Source organism: Carassius gibelio, chromosome A4 (assembly GCF_023724105.1).
Source record: "Carassius gibelio isolate Cgi1373 ecotype wild population from Czech Republic chromosome A4, carGib1.2-hapl.c, whole genome shotgun sequence".
In the NCBI taxonomy this organism is placed as follows: domain Eukaryota; kingdom Metazoa; phylum Chordata; class Actinopteri; order Cypriniformes; family Cyprinidae; genus Carassius; species Carassius gibelio.
Window position 1 is genome coordinate 36511355 of NC_068374.1, and position 27500 is coordinate 36538854.

General features: G+C 37.9%; 2 protein-coding genes across 4 annotated transcripts in view; one reads left to right on the forward strand and one right to left on the reverse strand.

The window, feature by feature from the left end:
• Positions 1-10531: 10531 nt before the first annotated feature.
• On the forward strand, positions 10532-12841 carry LOC127980656 (c-Myc-binding protein). Of its 2 annotated transcripts, XM_052585463.1 has the most exons (5): positions 10532-10634; positions 11133-11205; positions 11284-11332; positions 12450-12576; positions 12654-12841. In XM_052585463.1, exons 1-5 carry the CDS (start codon positions 10620-10622, stop codon positions 12693-12695), a joined length of 306 nt encoding a protein of 101 aa, XP_052441423.1. In that variant the 5' UTR covers positions 10532-10619; the 3' UTR covers positions 12696-12841. The 2 variants fall into 2 exon arrangements, with proteins under 2 accessions (XP_052441423.1, XP_052441422.1); XM_052585462.1 differs by having other exon boundaries at positions 11133-11332.
• A 5738-nt stretch (positions 12842-18579) lies between these two features.
• The window catches only part of LOC127980578 (serine/arginine-rich splicing factor 10), a 10885-nt gene continuing 1964 nt past the window's right edge, over positions 18580-27500 (reverse strand). Inside the window, exons 3-6 of one of the 2 annotated variants that reach the window (XM_052585455.1) lie at positions 25165-25268; positions 24470-24623; positions 24353-24400; positions 18580-19167 (exon numbers count right to left, since the gene is read on the reverse strand). In XM_052585455.1, coding sequence (XP_052441415.1) covers positions 18927-19167; positions 24353-24400; positions 24470-24623; positions 25165-25268 — 547 coding nt within the window. In that variant the 3' untranslated portion in view covers positions 18580-18926. The remainder of the gene's footprint in view (positions 19168-24352; positions 24401-24469; positions 24624-25164; positions 25269-27500) is intronic. The other variant, XM_052585456.1, reaches the window with a different exon arrangement.

Sequence of the window (27500 nt, forward strand, 5' to 3'; positions counted from 1 at the left end):
TGGTTTCGTCTGGTCAGAGGAGAACTGAGCCTGGTTTCTCCCAAGGTGTTTTTCTTCATTCTGTCACCGATGGAGTTTTGTTTCCTTGCCGCTGTCACTTCTGGCTTGCTTAGCTGGGGTCACTTTATTTACAGCAATATCGTTGACTTGATTGCAAATGATTGCACAGATAATATTTAAACTGAACAGAGATGATGACATCACTGAATTCAATGATGAACTGCCTTTAACTGTAATTTGGCATTATTGACAGTTGATTCATTTTCCCTATTAATGTTGTTCAGTTGCTTTGACTCAATCTTTTTCGTTTAAAGTGCTATATAAATAAAGTTGACTTGACTTGACTATAAGGCTGGCCATAATATGGAGCCTGCCATGTCACCAGTAGGAGAACAAAATACAATCCATGGCGACGGTTTTGCAGTTTAGAAACCGTACTCACAAATTCTTAAACTGTTCCCTCGGTTTAACAAATCATGCCCACGGATTAATGAACCGTACCCACAAATTTCCAATCTGTTCACTCAGATTTTGTAAACTATACCTAAATTCATAATCTGTGAGTACACTATCTTAATCCGTTCCCTCAGGTTTGTAAACTGTACTCATAGATTCATGCTGCAATTAAGCTCCTAAGTAGCCTACATATTAACATACTGTTTTATTGAATATTAGTGGAATATGCTATTGTAATATGCTATTCATTTACTAGGAAAATGTTTGAAATACATTAATTATGAAAAGACAATATTTGTTTCCAGTACATGAATTACGAAAAATAGTTTGCAATACATGGATGAAAATATTTTTTAATACATAAATTATGAAAACATGAAAATCTTTGCTTGCAATACATGACTTATAATATATGGCTACAGTAACAATTCCTTCTTGTAAAACAATTTACAGTGGACATGGAAATAAACTGTTAACCACTGTAAAACATTGTTTGGCCAAATAATGCCTAACCCTATGAACTTCAGTAACAACTTGCACTATGTTAATAATAATAATAATAATAATAATAATAATAATAATAAACTACAGCAATTCTGTCTGTCTCATCCATTTTCTGTGGTTACCATGAACCAGGGTGGGATCCAGATTAGATGGAGGACATGAACTTATTATAAATGCAAATTCTTTCTAAAAACAAAATAAAAAGGTAGTAAATGCAGTGGACATGTTACGATTTACCTAGTCTCAGCCTCAGACCATGGACTGTTGGGCTAAATGTCTCCTGTATGTTGGACACAGAGGTGGAAACAGTTCAGGAGTGTGGAAGTCGTCATCGAACTGGTTGAATTGACCATATGCATGATTACTTCCTGGTTTTAGATGAGCCAGCTCAGTCATTTCCAGTCAACTCTACAGGGCCATAAGGGGAGAGCCCTTGGCTCAGTTTCTCTACAGTTTCTTTTGCAATTAGCAAATTTACTTATTTGTTATAACTTATTTAACATGTATTCAACTAAATATGTATTTTAAATAATTCAGCATTATAGCCTGTTGTTTGGCCTTATTTATTTATTGCTTTAAATGAAAAGTGACTTTGTTATTTCCTGCACTTGCTATACTGTCATTTTGCATTATTGACACTGTTTTCCTAATGAATGTTGTTCAGTTGCTTTGACGTAATGTATTTTGTTTAAAGCACAATATAAATAAAAGTGACTTGACTTGACATGGCTATAGTGCGATTACTACATTTGTTATAATATTTATTTTATGATGAATCAAAAGACATGAAAGAACTAAGGTATTGAATGTCATCTGCGGCCAGTGAGTGATCTCCTGGTTATAACACTAATTTCATTTTCATCTTAAAAAGGCTTTATTTTTTTGCCATTTTTTTCATTTCTTCATGTCGTCTTCATTAATTAGAAAGTGAACCTTAAATAATGCAAAATTTACTGTGAAACGTTGAGAATTAATAAGTGATTTTTTTTAAGATTTAAAAAATGTGTTCATGACTATGAAAGAGGTTGATTATGGAGAATCCCATTACATTGTCATTTAAGAGATTAGCCTAGCTTCCTAAACAGTTTCAATGGTGTTTATTTGTCATTATGTACAGTTATGTGTCTACTCAGCATATGAAATATGGTGTCAACCGCTCGACCGATGATGCCATTGCAACTGCCTTCCACTCAGCACTCAAACATCTGGACATAAAGGACTCATACGTCAGAATGTTCATAGACTTCAGTTCAGCATTCAACACAATCATCCCTCAACAGCTCATTCACAAACTGGTCCAACTGGGGCTCAACACTTCGCTGTGCAACTGGCTGTTGGACTTCTGTGTGCACATCACAGAGGACCTCTCCTGTACCGACAACACCACAGCTCTGGCCGAGAAATCACAACAGCGTCTCTACTTACTCCGCAAACTGAGGAGAGCCAGAGCCCCGGCCCCCATCATGTACACTTTCTACAGAGGCACCATCGAGAGCATCCTGATGAGCTGCATCACTGTGTGGTATGGTGCCTGCAACGCGTCCTGCCGAAAGACTCTGCAATGCATAGAGAGAGCAGCTGAGAAGAACCCTGGTCTGCTCACTACCTCATTAAGTGGAACTGATGTCCTTCTACCACCTCTTCAGTCAGTTTAAATAAAATAACTGCTCTTGAGCCCTTTGTCACTTGAATCAGACTGAATACTCTTTTTTTTATTTTCCCACTAGGGGTCAGTATCTCCTTTAGTGTTTTTTTGGGGGGCTCTTCTTCGAATATATATTGCATGCGCTATGACAGCGATCTGTTGGATGTCCATCATAGACGGCGTTTTAAGAAAGCAAACTGGGAGAAATTTTCTGAACGATGTATAGATGAATTAAATTAAATAAATGTGGAAACAGAGTATAGATGAAATAAATAAGTTAAGTACGTTTATCGTTTCAGCAGCCTGTCAGAGTATTCCTAACAATATGAGTCAAAAGGGAAAAACAAATGTCCCATGGTGGAATGAGAAATGTTCAGGAGCTGTTAAGGACAAAAAAAAGAGTTTTTAAAAGGTTGTGCCAACACTTACAATGAACAATCTTATGGAATATCAAAGAAAAAAAGGCTTTAGCAAGAAAAGTTATTAAAGAAGCAAAAAAAAAAAAAGAATTTTGTTCAACAATTGGAAAAGAAACTACACTATGGAAGTAAAATAATGACAAATGTCTTTGAAACAAAAAAGCATGCTGAATAGCACTAACTGAAAAAAATATGCATTGCATTAACAGTACTTGCATTTTAATGCCTTATATTCAGGGGCGATTCTAGGATTTTTTCAACTGGGGGGCACAAGAGTGGCCACGAATAATACAGAGGGGCCAATCTTGTGTTGTTTGAACGGTATATCCAAATCATTTCAAGAGTTCAGTAACCTTTAAAATCAGTAATAAACCGTGATACCCTATTATATTTTAATAGCAGTTATTCACTGCTCTAAATCAAAACAATCAAATACAATTTGTATTAACTTTTCACTTTACAAAAGTGAAAGAAAAACTGCAATAAATAAAATAATCCAATGTATGAATAGTGTACAACTCACAAATAATAATAATAGAATTTATTTATAATAGCCTTATATAATATTTATATATAATAGCCTTATTTATATAAATGCAGAATAACATTAATAATTCATAGAAATAAATACACAATTAATGAATTAATATAATATAAATTTAATATAATAAATTGTTTTTGTTTATTATCCACATCCCATTCAATTTGCATAGCAGCAGTTGCAGTAAATTTGCATTGATGAATAAACAAAATCTACTTATGTCAAGGCTGATTAATCTTGAGCATATTGATTTAAAAATATCATATAACCATACTTTGTTAGAAAGCTACTTGTTCAAAAAGGTAGTTTTAGTTTAACATGTAAAATATGTGGATCCTATAAAAAACAGTTTAGAATAGCTTAATTAGTCCAGTGTTATTTTAGTATTAGTTATTTAGTTTGCTATTTAATCATGCATTAAATATTTATGTATGACTTTTAATTTGAGAATTTTTCTGGGTGTCATCAAATGACGTTTTGTCATTAACGTCTGTGAAGGGGGGGGGGGGGAGCTTTCCAGGGTGCAGACAGCAATCGCGGAGCACCATGGTGATTTAGAACACCAACTGAATTTATTAGGAATCTACAGACGCAAATAGATTAAAGGTGTAGAAAAACAAAGACCTATGTGTATTTTGGACTTTTTTTTCCACCACAAGTCTGAAAGAAGACATTATTGAAGACAAACAGCCCCAAATCTCAAAATTGACCAGTTAAAAAAAAAACGATGTTTTTGCATGTGTCTCACCCATAGACTATAAAAAAAGTCTCAAGTGTGGAGCGTTAGATAAACATTATACGATTTGTTTCGTCACCTCACTTAAGTGAAAAAAGTCGCTAATCGACTGCATGATTCAATAATGACTTTATTAGAATTGCTATTATACTTTTTTGAAACCATTGCTTTAAATTGCGTTGTTGCCTATATCGGCGCGTTCGGCTGAAAAAAAAAAAGTAAATTGTAACGCAGTAAACCCCCTTTACATTCAGCATCAGAGGAGCATAGTAAATATAATGATTAGCATCTTGGTCTGCTCTAGGAGATAACATCGTCATCGAACCTGGTCTGTCTAACACTGAAAGACATTAACGTTAGTACCAAACACTTCTTGCACTGCAACAACTCGCTAATCGAAGATTATGATTTGAATTTGTGAGTGACAGACAAGTAGAAGGGTGGGGGCACACTGGGGGGCCAATCAGTTTTCAGGAGGGGCCAGTGCCCCCATGGCCCCTCCCCTGGCTACGCCACTGCTTGTATTTCCAGGGCTTGCATTTTTAGGTCCTGAAATTTAACATAGTTGTTCGTTTAAGCTGTGAATATTAGTTCTGTACTTCAGCGTTGAGTAAAATCCCATTATAATCTCCTTTATGGTAGAGAATGCTGCTTACTCTGCTACGGGTAACAGCCTTTATACAGTCTATGGTAAAGGCAAAGATGTTGAAATAAACATTCACATTCACACAATGAGCTTTTCCACACCTAAAAATGCACACAGGACCTAAAAATGCAAGCCCTGGAAATACAAGGCATTAAAATGCAAGTATTGTTAATGCAATGCATATTTTTTTCAGTTAGTGATATTCGGCATGCTTTTTTGTTTCAAAGACATATGTCATTATTTTACTTCCATACTACACTAAATAAAATGTGGATGATGGTTAAAAAGTTGATAGGTAAATATAAACCTCCACATGTTCCTGTACTAAAGGACAAAATTAAGCAATTTCAGATATGGAGAAAGCCAATTTACTTGGATACAAATTTGCAGAGATTCATAAAGGTAGTCATATGGATGAGTGTTTTAAGAAAAGAGAGGAAGAGATTCTAAATGCTAATAAAGACATTCTTAATCCTAGAGAGGGAAATATGTCTATTTTAGATGCTGAATTTAGTTTATCAGAACTTAAAATGGCTTTAGGTTATACAGGATACTCTTCGCCAGGATGTGATAATATACGTTGTGTAATGATTAAAAATCTACCTGATAGATTCTTAGAAAAAATTCTTGAATTATTCAATCAGATATGACAAGAGGGGAAATTACCAAAAGTGTGGAAAAGTGCAGCCATCTTTCCATTTCCCAAACCAGCAAAGGATTCTAGCAATCCAGAGAATTATAGACCCATTGCTTTATCATCAAATTTAGGTAAATTAATGGAAAATATAGTAGTGGCACGGTTAAATTATTTTCTAGAATATAAATGTCTATTTAAACAATATCAAACAGGGATAAGGAAAAGTAAATCAACTGATGCCTTAATAATGCTCAGCAATGAAATAGAGAAGACACTAGTTATGAAAGAAGTCATGGTGGCAGTATTTTTAGATAGTTATGTTTTTTACCCAAAAGAAGATCCCAGAAAATTATAAATTTCTGTTATATAATCAATCATTTGAAAGAGAGAATAAATGTAAATATTTGAAACAAAATGTAAAAAAGTTCTAAATCTAATGAGGATGATCACTGGACAGCTTATGGGTGCAGATCAAATGTATTTGATCTACATTTATACAGCCTTAATAAGATCTTTCATAGACTATGGATGTGTAATTTATAGCTCAGCATGTAAAACTTATTTAAGGAAACTTGAGAGGGTTCAATTCAAAGCTACAAGATTTTCTTTAGGAGCTATTAAAACAACACCCACAAGTGTCTTATTAGTAGAATCTGAGGAATATCCCCTTAGTCTTAGATATATTAAATTGTCTCTAACATATTGAGTTAGACTGATGAGAAGTATCAATAATCCAGCAATTTCAGTTCTTAATGATTGCTGGGAGTATCACACAGAATCAAAAGGGTTTGGCTAGAACATTAACAGTATAGCAATACAGAATTAAAGAATTTAAATTTAGTCCTTCACTGGTTTTAAGTGCGGATCCCCCATGGTTTCTTCCATCCCCAGAGGTTAACAGTGAATTACTGAAAATCCAAATGAACGAGGTTTTGCAGCATTTTGCAAGAGATATTTAAAAACATCATTCTATGTATATGATAAAATATATACTGATGGATCACAAGATCCACAAAATGGGCATTGTGGTGTTAGGATATATGTCCCAGAATTTAACAAAAGAGAGGGGTATAGACTAAAAAGACATTAACGTTAGTACCAAACACTTCTTGCACTGCAACAACTCGCTAATCGAAGATTATGATTTGAATTTGTGAGTGACAGACAAGTAGAAGGGTGGGGGCACACTGGGGGGCCAATCAGTTTTCAGGAGGGGCCAGTGCCCCCATGGCCCCTCCCCTGGCTACGCCACTGCTTGTATTTCCAGGGCTTGCATTTTTAGGTCCTGAAATTTAACATAGTTGTTCGTTTAAGCTGTGAATATTAGTTCTGTACTTCAGCGTTGAGTAAAATCCCATTATAATCTCCTTTATGGTAGAGAATGCTGCTTACTCTGCTACGGGTAACAGCCTTTATACAGTCTATGGTAAAGGCAAAGATGTTGAAATAAACATTCACATTCACACAATGAGCTTTTCCACACCTAAAAATGCACACAGGACCTAAAAATGCAAGCCCTGGAAATACAAGGCATTAAAATGCAAGTATTGTTAATGCAATGCATATTTTTTTCAGTTAGTGATATTCGGCATGCTTTTTTGTTTCAAAGACATATGTCATTATTTTACTTCCATACTACACTAAATAAAATGTGGATGATGGTTAAAAAGTTGATAGGTAAATATAAACCTCCACATGTTCCTGTACTAAAGGACAAAATTAAGCAATTTCAGATATGGAGAAAGCCAATTTACTTGGATACAAATTTGCAGAGATTCATAAAGGTAGTCATATGGATGAGTGTTTTAAGAAAAGAGAGGAAGAGATTCTAAATGCTAATAAAGACATTCTTAATCCTAGAGAGGGAAATATGTCTATTTTAGATGCTGAATTTAGTTTATCAGAACTTAAAATGGCTTTAGGTTATACAGGATACTCTTCGCCAGGATGTGATAATATACGTTGTGTAATGATTAAAAATCTACCTGATAGATTCTTAGAAAAAATTCTTGAATTATTCAATCAGATATGACAAGAGGGGAAATTACCAAAAGTGTGGAAAAGTGCAGCCATCTTTCCATTTCCCAAACCAGCAAAGGATTCTAGCAATCCAGAGAATTATAGACCCATTGCTTTATCATCAAATTTAGGTAAATTAATGGAAAATATAGTAGTGGCACGGTTAAATTATTTTCTAGAATATAAATGTCTATTTAAACAATATCAAACAGGGATAAGGAAAAGTAAATCAACTGATGCCTTAATAATGCTCAGCAATGAAATAGAGAAGACACTAGTTATGAAAGAAGTCATGGTGGCAGTATTTTTAGATAGTTATGTTTTTTACCCAAAAGAAGATCCCAGAAAATTATAAATTTCTGTTATATAATCAATCATTTGAAAGAGAGAATAAATGTAAATATTTGAAACAAAATGTAAAAAAGTTCTAAATCTAATGAGGATGATCACTGGACAGCTTATGGGTGCAGATCAAATGTATTTGATCTACATTTATACAGCCTTAATAAGATCTTTCATAGACTATGGATGTGTAATTTATAGCTCAGCATGTAAAACTTATTTAAGGAAACTTGAGAGGGTTCAATTCAAAGCTACAAGATTTTCTTTAGGAGCTATTAAAACAACACCCACAAGTGTCTTATTAGTAGAATCTGAGGAATATCCCCTTAGTCTAAGATATATTAAATTGTCTCTAACATATTGAGTTAGACTGATGAGAAGTATCAATAATCCAGCAATTTCAGTTCTTAATGATTGCTGGGAGTATCACACAGAATCAAAAGGGTTTGGCTAGAACATTAACAGTATAGCAATACAGAATTAAAGAATTTAAATTTAGTCCTTCACTGGTTTTAAGTGCGGATCCCCCATGGTTTCTTCCATCCCCAGAGGTTAACAGTGAATTACTGAAAATCCAAATGAACGAGGTTTTGCAGCATTTTGCAAGAGATATTTAAAAACATCATTCTATGTATATGATAAAATATATACTGATGGATCACAAGATCCACAAAATGGGCATTGTGGTGTTAGGATATATGTCCCAGAATTTAACAAAAGAGAGGGGTATAGACTAAAAATTTTTTTATCTGTATACTCTATTGAAATGACTGGGTTACTAACAGCCCTCAGGTGGATTGAAGAGGTTAAGACATTCAGAAATGTAATCTGTACAGATTCCATTGCAGCTTTACATAGTCTAAATACAGGTCACTCTTCAAGGGAAGACTTGATTATTGAAATTAAATATTTGTTATTACAACTGAAGAACCTTGGAATCAGTATTCAGTTTTGTTGGGTTCCAGCTCATATAGGAATTAAAGGTAATGAGGAGGCAGATGATATTGAAAAACAAATATGGAAAGCAAATATATAGAAATTAATGTTCCAATGGGTAAGAATGAAGCCAAATCCATAATCAAATCATTAATTGTACAAAAAACGGCAAAGGGAATGGGAGGCAGAATTTAATGAAAGACATTACCCTAAATCTCCTAAGAATGTGACAGGGAAAATGGTTACTTCACAGAGTCTAAACAGAAGTGAAGAAGTGGTCTATACCAGACTTAGAGTAGGACATACAGCACTTAACTCCACTTTACATATAGCAGGAAAGGGTAATCTGGCAGGAAATGGAAGGGGAGAGCTCTATTCATGAAATTCTGGAAGAAAATGACATGACAAGGGAGAAACTTAAAGCTTTATTTATTTATCTTAATAATACTGGTTTAATGAAAAGAGTATAATTGAGATGTTGACATGCTCCACTCCTCTCAGACCCCTTATGTCTTTGGGAAGCTTTGACATGCCATAATCCGTAAATAATTAGTGACTAATTTTGTTTTTGAAATGTTCTGTTACTCAAGAGGTTATTTTAACTCTTACAAGCAAAAAGTTGTGATCTAAGCTAAACTAATGTTGCTAGCTTCTGTTTAGTATGTTGTTGCATAATTTCTTATAAGTCAATGTCAGCACTGCATTTTGCACAACCCAGGTCGTCAGGTTGTCCTTACCTGTTATACTTTTACAGAATAGTGAAAACGGAAACAAATGTATAACTTTCTTCTACAGTAGCAGCAAATAAATGTTGGGATTACAGATATTGTTTAACAGTATTTTGAACTGCCTGTTAATCTGTGTACTGCAATTGACTGCAGTATATTCTGCAACCACATGGTGGCAAACTGACAAACTGAATGATTTAAAAATGTAATCTTCTGATTCTTATATCTTGAATTCTGATCACTTCCAGTATTTAAATTCACATCAAGTGTCTTGGTTTGTTAAATAATTTATTTTTAATAAAATGTCCTCGTATGTTCACAGTTTTACAATAAAAAAGAGAGGTCTTCAGTAAAGGCACTAAGAAGAAAACTGTGTCCTGTCATTCCAGGAATCACCTTCTCTTATTGTATGTGTAGCCCGCTGCATACACACTCAACCGAGGGCAGAAGAACCTCCCAATCTCAGCTCGAGTCTTTACTCATTTTAAAAAAACATCTAAAGATTCATCTTTTTCACCTACACTTAACCAACTAATACTAGCACTTACCTTTTCTTTTCTTGTTTTTCAGATTCTTAATAAAACACACACACACAATCTAGCTTTGCGTTCTGTACTAGACTAACTAAGACTTGTGATGGCACTTGTATACTGTTGTTGTTCTTTTGTTGATCTGATTGCTTCTATTGTTCTCATTTGTAAGTCAGTTTGAATAAATAAATAAATTAAAATAAACGTAAAATACTTATTTAAAAAGTGACCTATAAAAAACAAAGAAAATAAGAAATATTATCTTTGTTTAATTGCATTTAATCAAACACAGACACACTCACAGGTCTTCATGTCCTGCATCATGATTCGTGAGCGCACCTGTTCACGTGAGTTTATTTGCTGACGCCGCGGTCCCTTTAAGTGTTGCCATGGCGACAGTGTTTGTGTTCCGGTTCTGCTCTGCGCATGCGCGCGGGAGAGTCACTCGGCGGATCAAACATTTGGTGACTGTCGTTCGCAATGGCGCATTACAGAGTGAGTAAACAAGCAAACAAACACTGATAAAACTCGAGGTGTCACAAGACGCCGTCGCTTCATTACTGCTGAACTCTGAAACGCTGTTATCTTGAAGCTGTGTTGTGAAAAGCGCGGTACAGAAGTTAAATGAGAAGCGTTTTGCTTTAAAGGCCTTTTTATATCGTGTAAATGTGTCTGAATCTGATTCTGCTCTTACTTCGCTTTTCTTCGTGATGTCTGAATGTTTGAATCAGTTTGTGTGAAGTCTCAGGTCCACACAGGTGTAGAGAATCACATTAACTAGCAGAGCATACACCAACTAATTAACTGTGACTGTCTTCATCCAGAACGAAATGTTCTTTTAATTTTTTCCTAACATTGATGACACTCGGTAACTACATTGCAATCTAATGAACTGACCTTCAGACTCTCTTCGGTGAGCATCATGTTAAAGAGGAGAGCAAACACGATCATTTCTCAGGTATCTGTGTTTTCATCTTCTGCTGTGATGGACAGGTGTCCGAGTCGAAGCGAGAGCAGTTTAGGAGATATCTGGAAAAGGCCGGAGTTCTGGAAAGCCTCACTAACGGTAAGAACATCAGATCGATCCACCGAATGAGAGAACATCTGCTCTTCTGTGTGACTGACTTCATCTTCTGCTTCTCAGTCCTGGTGGCTCTGTACGAGGAGAACGAGAAACCCAACAATGCCTTGGAGTATCCTCACTCTCACCCAGAACCAAAGCCAGCTCACTTCTTTCTGTTTCAGGAGAAATGTAAAGGAACGTCCCGCTCGTCAGTATGGTGAAAGTGAATAGAGACCGGTGTGAAGCTTTATAAAGAGATGCAGAAGTGTCACGCAATGATCGCATGTGTTCTGGGGGAATACAGCAGGGCTCGGTGAAATTACATTAATATTTTTAGCACAACAGTTCATCCGAAAGGCCCGGAAAAAGCACACAAGTTGTGTTAAATCAAGTTGAAAAATAATACAATTCATCAAATTTCTAAAGCTGAACCATGTTATTAATTCAGATTGGACGGCAGGTGAAAACAGGGAGTGGATCCCACTCTGAAACTGGTTTAATATAAATGTAGGCCAGCGTGTTATGACGTTGATTTAATGTAAACTATTCTTCCATCCTAAGTTGTGAATTTAACTTAAAAACAAAATTGGAAAAAAATTGGAATATTGCATAAAACATTTTAAAATAATCCAGTGAGTCAGAGAGAGTAAAATCATGTGAATTAAGGGATTTCTTTTCTAAATTTGGTTTAGTGCCCCTCAATCCTGTCCTGGGCCCAAACCACAGCATCTTTTATGTGTCTCCTCGTTTAACACCTGATTAAACTCATCAGCTCGTTAGAGACTGGACCTGGCTGTGTCAAGTGTGCGGAGCTTTGGGAGAAGCACTGATTTACAGAAACCAGCGGCCAAGGACAAGATATTTGATAAATAATGCGTTACATTTCAGTTTGTTTTTCATTAAATCCGGTCACGCACAGCTAAACGCTGGGAATATACGACTCGTGTCACATGAGCTCACTCTGTGATACTTCTGCATCTTTACCAAACTTTATGCTGATGGCCATACAATGACATCACATTGACATCACATTGAATTTCTGCTCTGTGGTCTGAAAAAGAAAGAAGGGCAGTGAATGGTTACTGGATGTTCATGTCTTGGTGAATTAACCCTTAAAGGTTTCTCCGAAGGGGCTTTGTTTAAGCCAGGACTAAGCCTTATTTAAATTAAGATATTTAAGCAGCTTTTATGAAAATGCCTTAGATGTAAAGTTAACCCAGGTGAATCAGCCTTAACTAACCCGTCAGCTTCATCAAGCATCAGCTGGGCGTCGGACCCGAGGCAGAAGATGCCGAGAGTCTGCGGCTGGAGCTGAACACTTTACAGCAGAAATATGATCAGCTGATGGAGGAGAACAAAGAGCTGAGGAGCAGGGTGAGATATGACCCACACACACGCTTCACAGTGGATTTAACTCGGACTGGTTTAATCCTGTGTTTGTGTGAATACAGCTGCTGCAGTACGAGCCGGCGCAGGCCGGGGGAACAGAATAACTACACCACTTCACTTTCACATGTTTCTTCACATCAGTAGAAGTCTTTGAGTTTGTTTTTGTAATAAATGTATAAGAGGTACATTTTTTTTTTTTGTTCAGCCAAATTGTGCCTGATATTTAATAAAATAGTTTTTTTGCACTGTTCTCCTGATGTTTAATGATTTATAAAACTACAAACTATAGTTCTGTTTAATGGAAGTTGTACACTTGCAGACAACGCTAAAACAAGACTATAATTTAGACCATGTTGCTTTAATATAAAATATTGGGGCTTTTTTTATAATAAAAAATGCACAGCAAGACTTTTAGAGGTAAACTATCGCAGTAATCCCATTGAGACGGTCCCTATAGAAGAATATCTATTCACCCAAAACTATTCAAGCAAGAACAAGTAAATCATTACTGCAGGTCTAACAATTATATTTTATTTTGCTTAAAGTACATTACATAATTTTCTGTTCATTTGGGAAATGTAAAATACATTGTTTCAAGGAATTGATTAAATTAATTGTCAGTTGGTTCACATCTGAAGATGTCAATCAAAAGAAGATGAATTAGCACTGGATTGTGGGAAATAATCCCCATCTTTGTATTTATGTTAACACGCGTAGTTTAGTGTGTTGGTTTGAAGAGAATCACAGAATATGCAAGATAGCTTTTTTGTTGTTGTTAAATATATATTTATCTCTGCATAAGTTCTGCAAGGTTATATGAACTTTTGCACTCAGCTATATTATGCTGGTTGATGACAGATAATATATATAGTTTTTTGTGCTTTGACTGTATAATGTAATATACATTGCTGACTAAATATACCACAGCATTGATCCTACTGATCATCTCACAGATACGATACAGATATACCATACACTTCTCACAGTCTGAGCCACCTCTCACGGACAACAAATACTAGATGTGACCACAAAACCAGTCGTCAGGGCCCTTTTTTAAAATAAGAGATTAATAAATAATCTTTCCATTGATGTATGGTTTGTTAGGACAAAACATATAAAAATATATAATAATACTCCTCTAAAAGATATAAAAACGTTGAATGAGGAAAGACTGTTAATCATGTTGACGGCATGATCAAAATGTTTCTAAGATAGGATAAGAAAGAGCAGTTTGTGTTTTTCATTCGACCGGACGCTGTGGTTTGAGAAATCTAGGTCACTGCTAAGTTTATATCCTGGCAAAAGTAATGAATGTGATGTGTTGCTGTGCCTCTGTAAAGGCCTGCGGGTCAATGTACGACGAGGAGACGGTCCTGAGGCTGTTTGACACGGCCCTGATGCAATCACGTAACTCAGAGAGCGGTTATGTTCCCGGTTTCACAGACGAAGCTTAAAAACAAGTCTGAGCTGCTTTAGCTGAAAGAAACTTAAACTGATAGATCTTAAAATACATGAACCAATGCCTTTGTTTCGTCTCAAAATGGACACCAGTAATGTTTTTTTTTCCTGAGACGTTTATAAAAATAACTTAAATGTCTTAATAGAACAATGGCTTAATCCTGGTTTAGACTAAGCTCTGTCTGTGAAACCAGGCCAGGCTTATTATGATGTTGGTCTGTCTGCTGCTCCTCAAGCTGTGAGTAACTAGCTCTCCTCTGTTGATGCTTATCCTAATTAAACATCAATCGATCAAGAGATTATATGGTGACTTTAATATGTTGAATAAAATTGTATATATAGTGTTTAGGATATGCATTATGAAGTTAACGACAGTGATGTTTTACGACATTGAAGCACAGTGGTATGCCGGCCGTCTTACGTTGTAAAAACAACAGAAAGCGAGCACTAAGCCTGCGAGGGATGATGGCTGTCTGTGTAAGAACGGTCTAATAAGTTATCACAGTAATGCATACCGAGTACATACATCTGGTTCTTGCCTAATACCTGAATGAGAACATCACATTTGTGATGAGGATAAACAACGACAAAGGCTAAAAATATTATTTTTTAAAGATGCCCCTTAGAAACACTGTCTTCAATACTGAAATGGATCCGAGTTCAATAGGACCATGCTGGACAAAATGGATACAAAGGTTTGAGAACTATATTACAGCAGTAAACATGACTACTGCACTTGGCAGGAGAGTGCGTGCATGACATCTATGACACAAGATAAGTTTGCTGACGTTAAGCTGAAGCTACGCATGTTTTTATGCATAAAAAGAATGTCCAGTATCAAGTATATATTTAATTTTAATTAATTAAATTTTGATTTTATGCATTTAGCAGACGCTTTTATCCAAAGCAACTTACAGTGCATTCAGGCTATACATTTTTACATATCATGTGTTCCCGGGGAATCGAACCCCCAACCTTGCGCTTGCTTGCTAGCGCAGTGCTCTACCAGTTGAGCTACAGGAACACTATATATATATATATATATATATATATATATATATATATATATATATATATATTCACATATATATATATATTCACATATATATATATATTCACATATATATATATATTCACATATATATATATATATATATATATATATATATATATATATATATATATATATTCACATATATATATATATATATATATTCACATATATATATATATATATATTCACATATATATATATATATATATTCACATATATATATTCCGAAAGGCAGTGCAACAGCCGGGCGAGAACCTAGGCACATTCTGTCCCAGACTACACATGCTAGCAAAGAACTGTGAATTTGCTGACGTAAACCATGAAATTAAAGCACAGCTGATCCAAAGCTGCAGTTCAACCAGGCTGCGTAGAAGAGCGCTCAGAGAACCTAGAAACAGCCTGGATGACCTTCTGGAATATGGGAGATCTCTAGAGCCGTCCGAGCAACAAGCAGCCGGCAGGAACAGAGAGTAGCTGCATCAGTGAATGCAGTGCATCAGAATAAATGAACCGCTACCAGCCGATGCACTGGGAGAGCCAAGCACAGCATCCAGTGCAGGAATTATAGTGGAAATTATCCACATAACGGAAACTGCCCAGCGAAAGGAAAAGACTGTAAAGCATGCAGAAAACTCAACCACTTCGCCAAGCAGTGCAGGTTACCTGGAACACCTGGAAAAAACTTTGAAATAAAAGACAGAGACAACAGTAAGCAACACAAAATGCACAAGAAAGTGTATAACATCACCAGCACAACACATAGTACCACACATGAATCATCTAGTAGTGATGAAGCGTATGTATTTGCTGCCAGTAGCAATAAGAATACCACTCAACCACACACACACACACACACACACACACACACACACTTAATGGTGTAAAGACTGCAGCAATGATTGATTCCGGGGCTGGAGTGAACATTATTAGTGAATCCGTACACTGAGACCATGCCCACAGCTCAGTCCAGCTGATATAAAGATATTTCCATATGGCAACACTGAACCACTGCCAATAACTGGTGCATTCACATGTAGCACAGAGACACATTATAGGAAAATCAGAGGCGAGTTCTATGTAATGAAGGGTGATAGCTGCTCTGCGCTAGGCTACAACACAATTAAAGTGTTAGACCTCATCAAGATCATTGTGTGTCTGCTACCACCAGCCAAACAGTAGCAGAGGAGTTAGTACAGAAACACCCAAAGCTGTTCGAGGGCATTGGCGTGCTGACAGACTTTTAGGTAAGGCTTCACATAAACACTGACATTCACCCAACCTGTCAGCCACAAAGTGCCCTTTCACATCCGACAGAAGGTCGAAAAGGAGCTGAAACGGCTCGAGGATGACGACGTCATCGAGACAGTCACAGGCCCTACGCCATGGGTCTCCCCCATCCTAACACCACCCAGGCCAAAGGATCCGGACAATTGATGAGAGGCCAACACCGCCATTCAACGTGAACGCCACATCACGCCCCCCATGGATGACGTAATCCACAAGTTGAATGGAGCTAGAGTCTTCTCCTAACTCGACCCGACTGCCGGTTACCATCAGCTAGAGCTGCACCCCGACAGCAGGTACAGTTTACCACACACCTTGGTCTGAGACACTACAAGCGCCCCAAATTTTGGGATATCTTCAGTGGCAGAGGTGTTCCAGAATGCGATCTGCCAGACACTGCAAGGCATTGAAGGAGTAAAGAATCTGAGTGATGACATCATTGTGTCTGGTAAAACATAGAAAGACCATGACGAGTCTCAGAGCTGTGTTTCAGAGACTGAAAGAAAGAGGGCTCACACTCAATAAAAAGAAACATGAATTCAACAAAAGCAAACTCAAATTCTTTGGATTCGTTTTTTTAAGCTGGTGAAATCTTAGCTGACCCAGAAAAAATTGCTGCCAATCAGCAGGCGAGTGATCCAGAAGACCAGACTGAAGTCAAGAGTCTGCTGGGCATGGAGAACCACAGTGCTCGTCTTATCAAAGCCTTTGCTTCCATCTCTGCACCACTACGTGAGCTGATCAGAAATGACACCATGGCACTGGAGCCCTGAGCATACATGCGTCTGGTTCTTGCATAATACCTGAATGAGAACATCACAGTATAGCGTACATAGAATGTTCTTTTGTTTTTCAAAAAATATATCTATAGTGGAAAAAAAGTTATTGGGATTTATTAAAATATTCTTTACACCAAGACAAAAAGTGGTTCTTTTATGAACTGACCAATGAAAGATTATTTAGGAACTAAAAACGTTTCTTCCATGGGATCACTGCCAAAAACCCTCTTTTGGAGCCTTTGATTTTTAAGTCAAGTCATCTTTATTTATATAGCGCTTTAAATCTTAAAAAGATTGCTTCAAAGCAGTGATGTCATCTCTGTTCAGTTAAATAGTTTCTGGATAATGTTATATGAAGCACCATTACTTCAAACGAGTTATACTTGAAGCCTGCCCTCTGAGAAATCCTGAAAACGTTATTATAAATTGAAGCAACTCCTCCTCCTTTGCCTTTTAGACGCGGCTCGTGTTTATAACAGTAATCTTGGGGGGTGGACTCATTTAAAATAATGAAATCATCAGGTTTTAGCCAGGTTTCTGTCAAACAGAGCACATCTATATTATGATCAGTTAACATATTATTTACAAAAAGTGTTTTCGTAGAAATGGATCTCATATTCAATAAGCCAAGCTTTATCATTTGTTTATCCATATTGCATTTGTTTTTTATTTGTTGAACCTCAATTAAATTGTTAATCTTAACTTGGTTTGGATGTTTTTTGTATTTTCTAGCTCAGGGAACAGACACAGTCTCTATAGTGTGATATCTAGGTGAAAGAGTCTCTATGTGCTGAGAATTAACTGACCTCTGTGACGGGAGGCAGCTAGCAGACGGTCGGTTTAGCCAGTCTGTCTGCTTCCTGACCTGGCCCCAGTTAGTCAAGTATAAACACTAAGACTATGTGCCATATTTTTAGACAGAAGAGTGGCGCCACCCCAGGAGGGATGAAGACCATCTCTTTTCAACAGGTCAGGTCTGCCCCAAAAGCTCGTCCAATTGTCTATGAAACCTATGTTATTCTGTGGGAACCACTTAGACATCCAGCCATTGAGTGATGACAATCTGCTATGCATCTCATCACCACGGTAAGCAGGGAGGGGACCAGAGCATATTACAGTGTCTGACATCATGCTTGCAAGTTCACACACCTCTTTAAAGTTATTTTTAGTGATCTCCGAAAGAGTGAACAGATTTGGACAAACGTGAGGGTTAGTCAATGGCAAAATTAAGCTGAACTCATTCTCAGTTTTGGAAACTCATTCAGAAGGCTAAAGTCACAACATCTAACGATTCCTTTGTGATTATTACTCCAAACCAAAACCACAAGCACACATTGTGCCAAATCAGAATCATATACTTCAAAATGATTAGGAATCAAGATCTGAGGATAAACTGGAAAATGAACAACATACTGATGCACAAGAAATTTATTTCATTCTGAGGTTACATGTAAAAGGCCTGCAGATTTCGCAATAAAACACATCCGAAACACTCATGGAAGACCGTTTTAAATGGATGGCCATTACTGGTCAACTAAAACAAAAATCTCTTACAAAAATATTGAGGCTGTTTTCATCTGTCCTTATAAACTAAACCGCACAGACATCATCAATGCTAACACTGCAGCCGTTAACAGATGCGTGCGCTAAAACAGGCGATGGTTCGACTGCCTCTCCTTATTAAAAAAAAAAACAGACAGATGGCTGTCACTCGCAGAAATTCACGCAAACGACAAAACCTAAACGGGTTTATATGGGCTCTAATGCCCCCAGGACTTGCGTCCGGCCCAGGAGCGGGATCTGGAGCGGGATCTGGACCTGGATCTGGAGCGAGATGGGGAGCGCGTCTGCCTCTTCTCCTCAACGCCATCCGGAATCTCTGTGTGGAGTTGGCTGGTTCCCCGCGGGCTGCTAGATTTGGACCTGGAGCGTGAACGAGCTCCGCCTCTGCTCTTGGAGTGGGCGGGGCTTCGGCTCCGGTCACGTGCGGAGGGCCTGGACCTGCAGGAGTCACATGACCATTCAGAAGAGTTAGAATAGAGTCACATGACAGGCACACAGACAAAGTGCATTAAGAGTTACATTTAATGGTGTTACACAAGGGTCCTTAATTCTTTCCCTGCCAAACACAGAATTTTTCATTATTCATGAGACAATGCTTTCCAGCTAAATATTCTGGGGGCCATGACATTTTTGTGAAAATCATCAAAAATGCTGCCGTCAGCTGGCAACTTTTTTCAAAAACGCTGGTGGGGAAAGAGTTAAAGGACAAAAAAGATATATATATATATATATATATATATATATATATATATATATATATATATATATATATATATATATATTAAATAGCTTCAAGAAAATCTCTTGAGATTTAAAAATGAGATTTACAAGAGGGTCCTGGCCAAGATAGGCAGCACATGTAGTTACCCATAAAACAAAATATTCGTTTACATACACGGAAACATACACGCATTAAAACATTTACAATCAGGTGACTCTCTACAAACAGATCCTTTAAGATACAGTGAAAATCGTTTAATAAGCACTTTTTCTTTACATGTAGACTCTGTTGGTTGTGTTTAAATTAAAGTAAATAGTTGAGAAAACCGTATATGTGCCTGTATATCAGATGCATGCAGGTCTTAAAGGGACAGTACGCCTTTTAAACATGCAGCCAACTGTGATTACTGTCACTCTACAATTTCATTTATGTAATTATTTACTCACTCTCACGTTGTCCCAAACCTGTATTAATTTCTGTCTTGTGCTGAACACAAAAGGTGATATTTTGAAGAATGTGGGTAAACAAAAAATTTCTGGTCCACACTGAATTTCATAGTAGCAAAAAAAGTCACTGTGGACCATTCCTCAAAATATAATTTATGTTCAGAAGAAGAAAGAAACCCATTCAGATTTAAAAACAATTTTCAGTGAGTAAATAGTGGAATAAAAATAAAACACTATGACAATTGAAAGACAGCTTACATAATTTGTATTTTGGGAGAACTATTCCTTTAACATTAATAAAACCCTAAACACAGAAACATCACTCACTGCTCTTGACTGATTTCTAAATCAGCTGTATTCAATTCCTTCAGTTTATGTAGTGTTTGTTACTAAAAAAAGCAGCATTTTTGCGCCTCTTTGGCCTAAATATCTGCCAGTCTTTTTTTGGTTACCCTGAAATACTTTTTTTATAATAGGGAAATTAGTTTGGCTGTAAACAAGCTCAGAAAACTTGCAAAATAGTAAACCAACATCACAAAGTGTGGTACTGAATTTATCAAGGTACTAAGTACTTAGATACTATTTCAATCTATAGTGAAGTAGTAAGTAGTAGTAATTGAGCATAAGTTTGAAAGTGCTGACTTTCTTTTTGTAAACATCATAAGTTTAGATTTCTCCGCATTTAACACAAGCTTTAAATCACTTAGTGTATGCAGAACTGCATCAAAATCAGACTGAAGATGACTCAGAGGAGTAAATCACAATATCATCAACATATAAATAAAGAAACGAGATTGTGCGAGATTCCTAATATCATTAATATATAAAAAATAATAATGGCCCAAGGACCGATCCCTGTGGTATGCCGATACTTACATTCAGAGCACTAGTTAATGGATTACACCAACATTAGGCTGCTTTTACCCTTCCTCTGGAGCTGGCACTCTCTGCCTATGAACCTAGTTAAATAAATTAGCACAATAATAACGTGTATCGGTGGGCTGACGATCGGATTATATGACTATGGAGCATATCATCCAACACCAATGCCAATAGTGAAAAGCACAGTATGAATGAACGTTAATTATGATGAGAGAAATGTCTGGAAAAAGCTTAAGCTCCATTAAGAGTTAAAAATGCATACCAAACGAAACAAGCTCAAAAAAAAAAAAAGTAACTGACAAAGTCACGTATAGTTCATGAAAACATTTTGGCAATAAAAACATCAGACTCAGCAGCGCAAACTGTAAGGGTAAGAACAGTTAGTGCTAGCGTTTTTCCTGCTTCAAATCAGATGAAAAAGATAACATTCATCTGAATGAATTAGAGCATTTATTTGAATAACCGATTATTAACCCTAACCAACAAGTTCATGTTTTCCAGGAATTAATTTTTACATGTGCAAAAGCAGTGAACAGTACATAATTCACATGGTCACATCACACAGCTGCAGCACTTCTGCTAGCAGAGAAAAACATAAAGCTAGATAGCCTAGCCTTTTTATAATTATATGAGAAATATATTTTCACTTCAATTAACAAAATGAAAGATAAAACTGTGCAAAGTATGCAGAATTACTGTTGACTTTTGTGTTGTGCGAACCCTTGGCAGAAAGCAGCATCCTATTTTTCTTCATTTTACAAAAGCACAAGATTTGTTTTTTTTATTGTGAATGCACACAAATACAACCCAATATTTTACAGTGTTGATTATCTGTATGACTAGAAGTAGTTGTTTTCACTGTTCAAGTGCATGCACACAAACAGTTATGTGTTTCTAACCTGTTCATTACCATAACGAAATACAGTCAGTCAGACAAATAGAAAACACACTGCTCAGGTTAAATATGTAATACAATCTATGTCGTTAAGAGATGTCACCGAACTGCAGTGATGTCATGCCAAACACATTTTGCTTGGATATTGGAACGTGAGTGAAGAAAAAACTAGTTACATCATAGACTTGCTTCAAAACCTCCACCATCGTGCCTGTACCGAAGCACTCCACTGCCTCGGTCCCTAACGACTTCCGTCCTGTTGCACTCACCCCCATCATTGCCAAGTGCTTTGAGAAACTGGTCGCATCCCACTTAAAATCCTGTCTCCCTGCTACATTAGACCCATTCCAATTTGCCTATCGCAACAATAGGTCAACTGAGGACGCCATCTCAACGGCACTTCACTCTGCCCTCACCCACCTGGACAGTCAGAACACACATGTGAGAATGCTGTTCATAGACTTCAGTTCTGCATTTAATACGGTAATCCCCTCCAAGCTGATCTCCAAGCTCAGCCATCTTGGAATCAGCACACCCATCTGCAACTGGATTCTAGATTTTCTGACTAACAGACCTCAGTCTGTTAAGTTAGATAACCTCTCCTCCATCATCACCCTGAACACTGGAGTACCACAGGGCTGCGTGCTGAGCCCTCTCCTGTACTCCCTATTCACCCATGACTGTGTTCCTGTTTATGGCTCCAACACCATAATCAAATTCGCAGATGACACCACGGTGGTAGGTCTGATCAAGGATGACGACGAGTCTGCCTACAGGGATGAGGTGCAGCACCTGGTTGAGTGGTGTGCCACCAACAACCTGGAACTAAACACCCAGAAGACAAAGGAGATCATTGTGGACTTCAGACGGACTAGGAGTCATGCACACAGACCCATCTACATCAACGGAGCTGTAGTGGAGCGTGTGTCAAGTTTCAAGTTCCTTGGCATCCACATCTCAGATGACCTCACCTGGTCCCTAAACACCTCCACCCTGGTCAAAAAGGCACAGCAGCGCCTTTACTTCTTACGGAGCCTTAAAAAAGTTAACCTCAGTCCTAGGATCCTTTCTGAATTCTACCGCTGTACCATTGAGAGCATACTCACAAACTGCATCTCAGTGTGGTACAGCAATATCTCTGCATCTGACCGCAAAGCACTCCAGCGGGTGGTGAAAACTGCTCAACGGATCACTGGCACCCAGTTAACATCCATCGAGAACATTTATCAGAAGCGCTGTCTGGGCAGGGCAAGAAACATCATCAAGGATGCCTCTCACCCTAACCATGGACTCTTCACCTTCCTTCCATCCGGCAGGCGTTACAGGAGCGTACACTCTCTAGTAGACTCAGGAAGAGCTTCTTTCCTGAGGCTGTGACACTCCTGAACGCCGCACCACCAATCTAACCTGCACCTGCTCTTCTACTGCACTGGTCACAGTACTTTACATACATGTATTGCACTACTCATATTTTGCACAGACTGCACATGGTTAAATCCATTACACTATAAACTGTCTAAAGTTGTTACTGTACAAGCACAGTAAACTATTCTACAAGAAATATAACTGCACTACTGTTATTTTGCATATAATTGTTCAACAATACTTTGCACACTCATTCAACTGTATTTATTATTACTGTTCTCAAGTTCCTGCCATTCATAATGTGTATATATAATCCTTCTTTGCTCTGTTCATAATGTACATACAATCCCTACATTACATTCATATTTATATTCTGTATATACTCTGAACAATATTGTATATATCAACTCCACAGTACATTCTGTATATCATAAGCTTTACTTACTCTGCACTTTTATGTATATAAAACACTATATTCTTGCACTTCTGGTTAGATGCTAACTGCATTTCATTAGCTCTGTACTTGTACTCTGCATAATGACAATAAAGTTGAATCTAATCTAATCTAATCTAATAGATAATATTCTGGCATTTAAATACATCACAAATAAGAAAACATTTGGATGTGTGTCAAATGAGAGATCTAATGTAGGTTTAAGTTGTAGGTTTCCCTTTAGCCTAAACAATTCGTTTTGGCTTGTTGTTTACAGCCTATAGTTTTCATTTTTGTTCCTTTCTGAATACTGTTAAAATGAAAGGATTTGCTGTGGAGTGAGGGGAACTAAAATAGACTAGCTATATTAATAATTCATGTAAACATTTCAATTCTGAATCTAATAATAAAATGTGACGTGAATTAAATTAAAAAAAGAATAAAAGTTTATATGGGTAGCATATTTTAACTATGCAGCAGATGTTTTAAAATACTTTGATAAATTGCTGTAAAAAAAACAATTAAAAAACTATTAAATGACTTTTAAACTGTTTAACGGATTGTATTAATCTGTCATAATTATTGCGGTCTGTTAAAAGGGGATTCCTTAGTCGCTGCGAAGAGTTGACAGGTTTGTGTGTGTGCGCGTGTGTGTGTGTGTGTGCGTGTAAGTGATGTGTGTTGGTTAGTGTGCATCAATTAAAACAGCACATTCATTTAGAACAGTGATTAAACTGACTTGGAACAACTTGTGCATTAATCGGTTTTACTGCATTCCTGCCAGCCAATCATAATCCAGTATTCAAGCAGAATCAGTGTAAATAAGAGTGAGTTGGCTAGGTCCAGATCAATCAGCTGTGGTTGTGGGTGAGATGATGTACCTGTCGTGTTCTCGGCTGCGTCTGCGGTGTGTTCCTCCTCTGGACCTGCTGGGAGAAGCACAAGGTCAGTGTCCTGATCCACAGCTGTGAGGGATGCTGTGGCGCTCACTCGCTCACTCTCTAGGGCTCTGGGATCGTCTGCGGCGTCTGTCGTAGGACGTGCTGCGAGACCTGCGTCTGTCGCGGCTGCGTGAGCGTCTGTGCCGATCGTAGTCGTCGTATCGTGAGCTGCGTGGTGACTGCCGGTCCTTGGACTTCATCTGCCCCGGCGCTGACAAACACAAGAGAGCTCGTCACACTTGGGCCTGGGAAAATAAATCCATGCATCTCGAATCGAGAAATGATTCAGAGTTCTTCTGAATGCATGACGATTCTTTCTGGAGTCATTCTGAACTAGGTTGTGAACAGCAGATGGCGCTGCATGCTTTAGAAACAGCTGTACTCTGCTCGTTTCCAAATACTTACACACTTGAACCAAAAGTAATCATTCATTCAATTTGAAGTTTGAAGCGAATCACAAGGCTGTTCGCCGTAGGCTTTGTTTACATTAATCTCATCATAAAAGCATTCTGGGCCAGACTCAGACGAACACACAAGTGCTCTTCAGCTCTTCTTCATCAGTGCTCGAGTGTGCAGATAAAAACTAGAGCGCCATCTGCTGTTAACATAAGATCAGAATCCATTCCAGAAAGATGCAATCTGAAGATCTCAGAATCAATCCATGAATCGATTCTGCATCGATTAATCGTCACAGCCCTAGGAACAATCGCTCCCAAACACACAGCGTCCTCTCAGAGCGGGTCAGCACTCACTCTTACGGTCTCCCTGAGCGAACTGGATCTCGATCTGCCGTCCACACACCCACTTCCTGTCCAGATTGAGCAGAGCGTCCTCCGCATCCCGGACATCCTCGAACGTGCTGCGCTGTTAAGGGCTCCAACGGAGTGCGTTCCTCACACACACACACACTCACTCACTCGCTCACTCACACACACACACAAACACTCACTCGCTCGCTCACACACTCGCTCACACACTCATACTCACACACTCGCTCACTCACACACACACACACACACACACTCGCTCACTCACACACACACACTCGCTCACACACTCGCTCACACACTCACACTCACACACTCGCTCACTCACACACACACTCGCTCACTCACACGCTCACTCACACACACACACTCGCTCACTCACTCACACACACACACTCGCTCACTCACACACACACACACACACACACACACACACTCGCTCACTCACTCACACACACACACACACACACACACACTCGCTCACTCACTCACACACACACACACACACAGACACTCGCTCACACACACACACACACTCGAATAGGGCTGGGTGAAAAATAAAATACTAATCTCTTGATTTTAAATCCCAAGAATCGATTAGTCTGTAAACACTGATTTCACAGGCATCTGTCAAGTTTAAGATTTTGGGCTTTTTTCAGACTAGTGGGAAGAGAACATCTAAAAGACCCTGTTCAGAGTTTCTTTTATAGCACTTTATCCATATACAATACATTTCAATTACATCAATATTTTTAAAGGCTGTTTTCTCAAAATGAGTTTTTTCTCCAACACTGAGCCATAAATCTCCACGTCAGGAGCACTTACACACCAAACTTTACATTTTATTCCTCCTTGATTACCGTATTTTTCGGACTATAAGTCGCACCTGAGTTTAAGTCGCATCAGTCCAAAAATACGTCATGATGAGGAAAAAAACATAAATAAGTCGCACTGGACTATAAGTCACATTTATTAACCAAGAGAAAACATTACCGTCTCCAGCCGCCAGAGGGCGCTCTCTGTCTTCAGTGTAGACTACAGGAGAACTGAGCAGCATACAGCGCCCTCTGGCGGCTGGAGACGGTAATGTTTTCTCTTGGTTTATTTCTCTCGGTTCATGTCAAATTAATTTTGATAAGTCCCACCTGACTAGAAGTCGCAGGAACAACTAAACTATGAAAGAAAATTGTGACTTATAGGTATATAACGGTATATACATTTTATTCCCCCCCAAAAAATTTTGGAAATATATTGCTTTTTTGTCTGTTCTAAGTGTTGTCTGAATTATGGAATGACAGAAACAATTGACTAATTATGTCAAAAAAAAAAAAAAATTAAACAAGATTTCTGAAACTGACTACATCGAGTGTTCAGATTTTCATATGTATTTTCGAGTGCGTGTGTGTGTATATGTGTGTGTGAGATTGTGTTTGTATGTATGGGTGTGTGTGAGAGATTGTGTTTGTGTGTATGTGTGTGCGCGTGTGTGTGAGAGATTGTGTTTGTGTGTGCGCGTGTGTGTGCGTGGCTGCGTATGTGCATGTGTGTGAGAGAGATTGTGTTTGTGTGTATGTGTGTGCGCGTGTGTGTGTGAGAGATTGTGTTTGTGTGTATGTGTGTGAGAGATTGTGTTTGTGTGTATGTGTGTGCATGTGTGTGTGCGTGGCTGCGTATGTGCGTGTGTGTGAGAGAGATTGTGTTTGTGTGTATGTGTGCGCGTGTGTGTGTGAGAGATTGTGTATGTGTGCGCATGTGTGTGCGCGTATGTGGCTGCGTATGTGTGTGTGTGTAATACAGAGAGCAGAGGAGAATGGTAAATGCGTGACCATGTAGAGACAGAAATGACATCATAATATAAATAAGATAAATAACGTAATGCTGTTTAGTTTAAGTTATAGACCTGTTCTGTAGGAAAGGTAACCTTAAATGTCTTCTGTTGTGGTCTGGTGATAATATAATAGCAGAGAAACACTGGGACAGCCACAGATCCGTCAGTTTTAACCTTCCGTATAAAAGTAATGTAGTACCAACTGACTCTGTATATTTTAGAGCATTAGAGAGATGTGTGGCATGTACTGCATCTGATATGTATCCCAAATAATCAATATTGAATCGAAGCTTGTGAATGTGAATCAAATGGTGAAATGTCTAAACCCAGCCCTACAAAAGAACACAGGCTTGTGTCCTGAATCAGAGGATACTGGAGTGACCTTTACCTTCATCTTTACACTCTTTACTACGCCGCAGCAGCTCGTCTCGGACCACAGTGTCTGTCTGCTTTAGTTTCACTCTCTGCTCTCTGTCTTTGTGGCGGCGGCTTG

Excerpts from the sequence above, each read along its gene's own strand:
- LOC127980656 (XM_052585462.1), top strand. Across the intron at positions 11,333-12,449 it reads AAACCCAACAATGCCTTGGA|CTTCATCAAGCATCAGCTGG; the intron begins GTATCCTCACTC and ends CTAACCCGTCAG. Across the intron at positions 12,577-12,653 it reads ACAAAGAGCTGAGGAGCAGG|CTGCTGCAGTACGAGCCGGC; the intron begins GTGAGATATGAC and ends GTGTGAATACAG.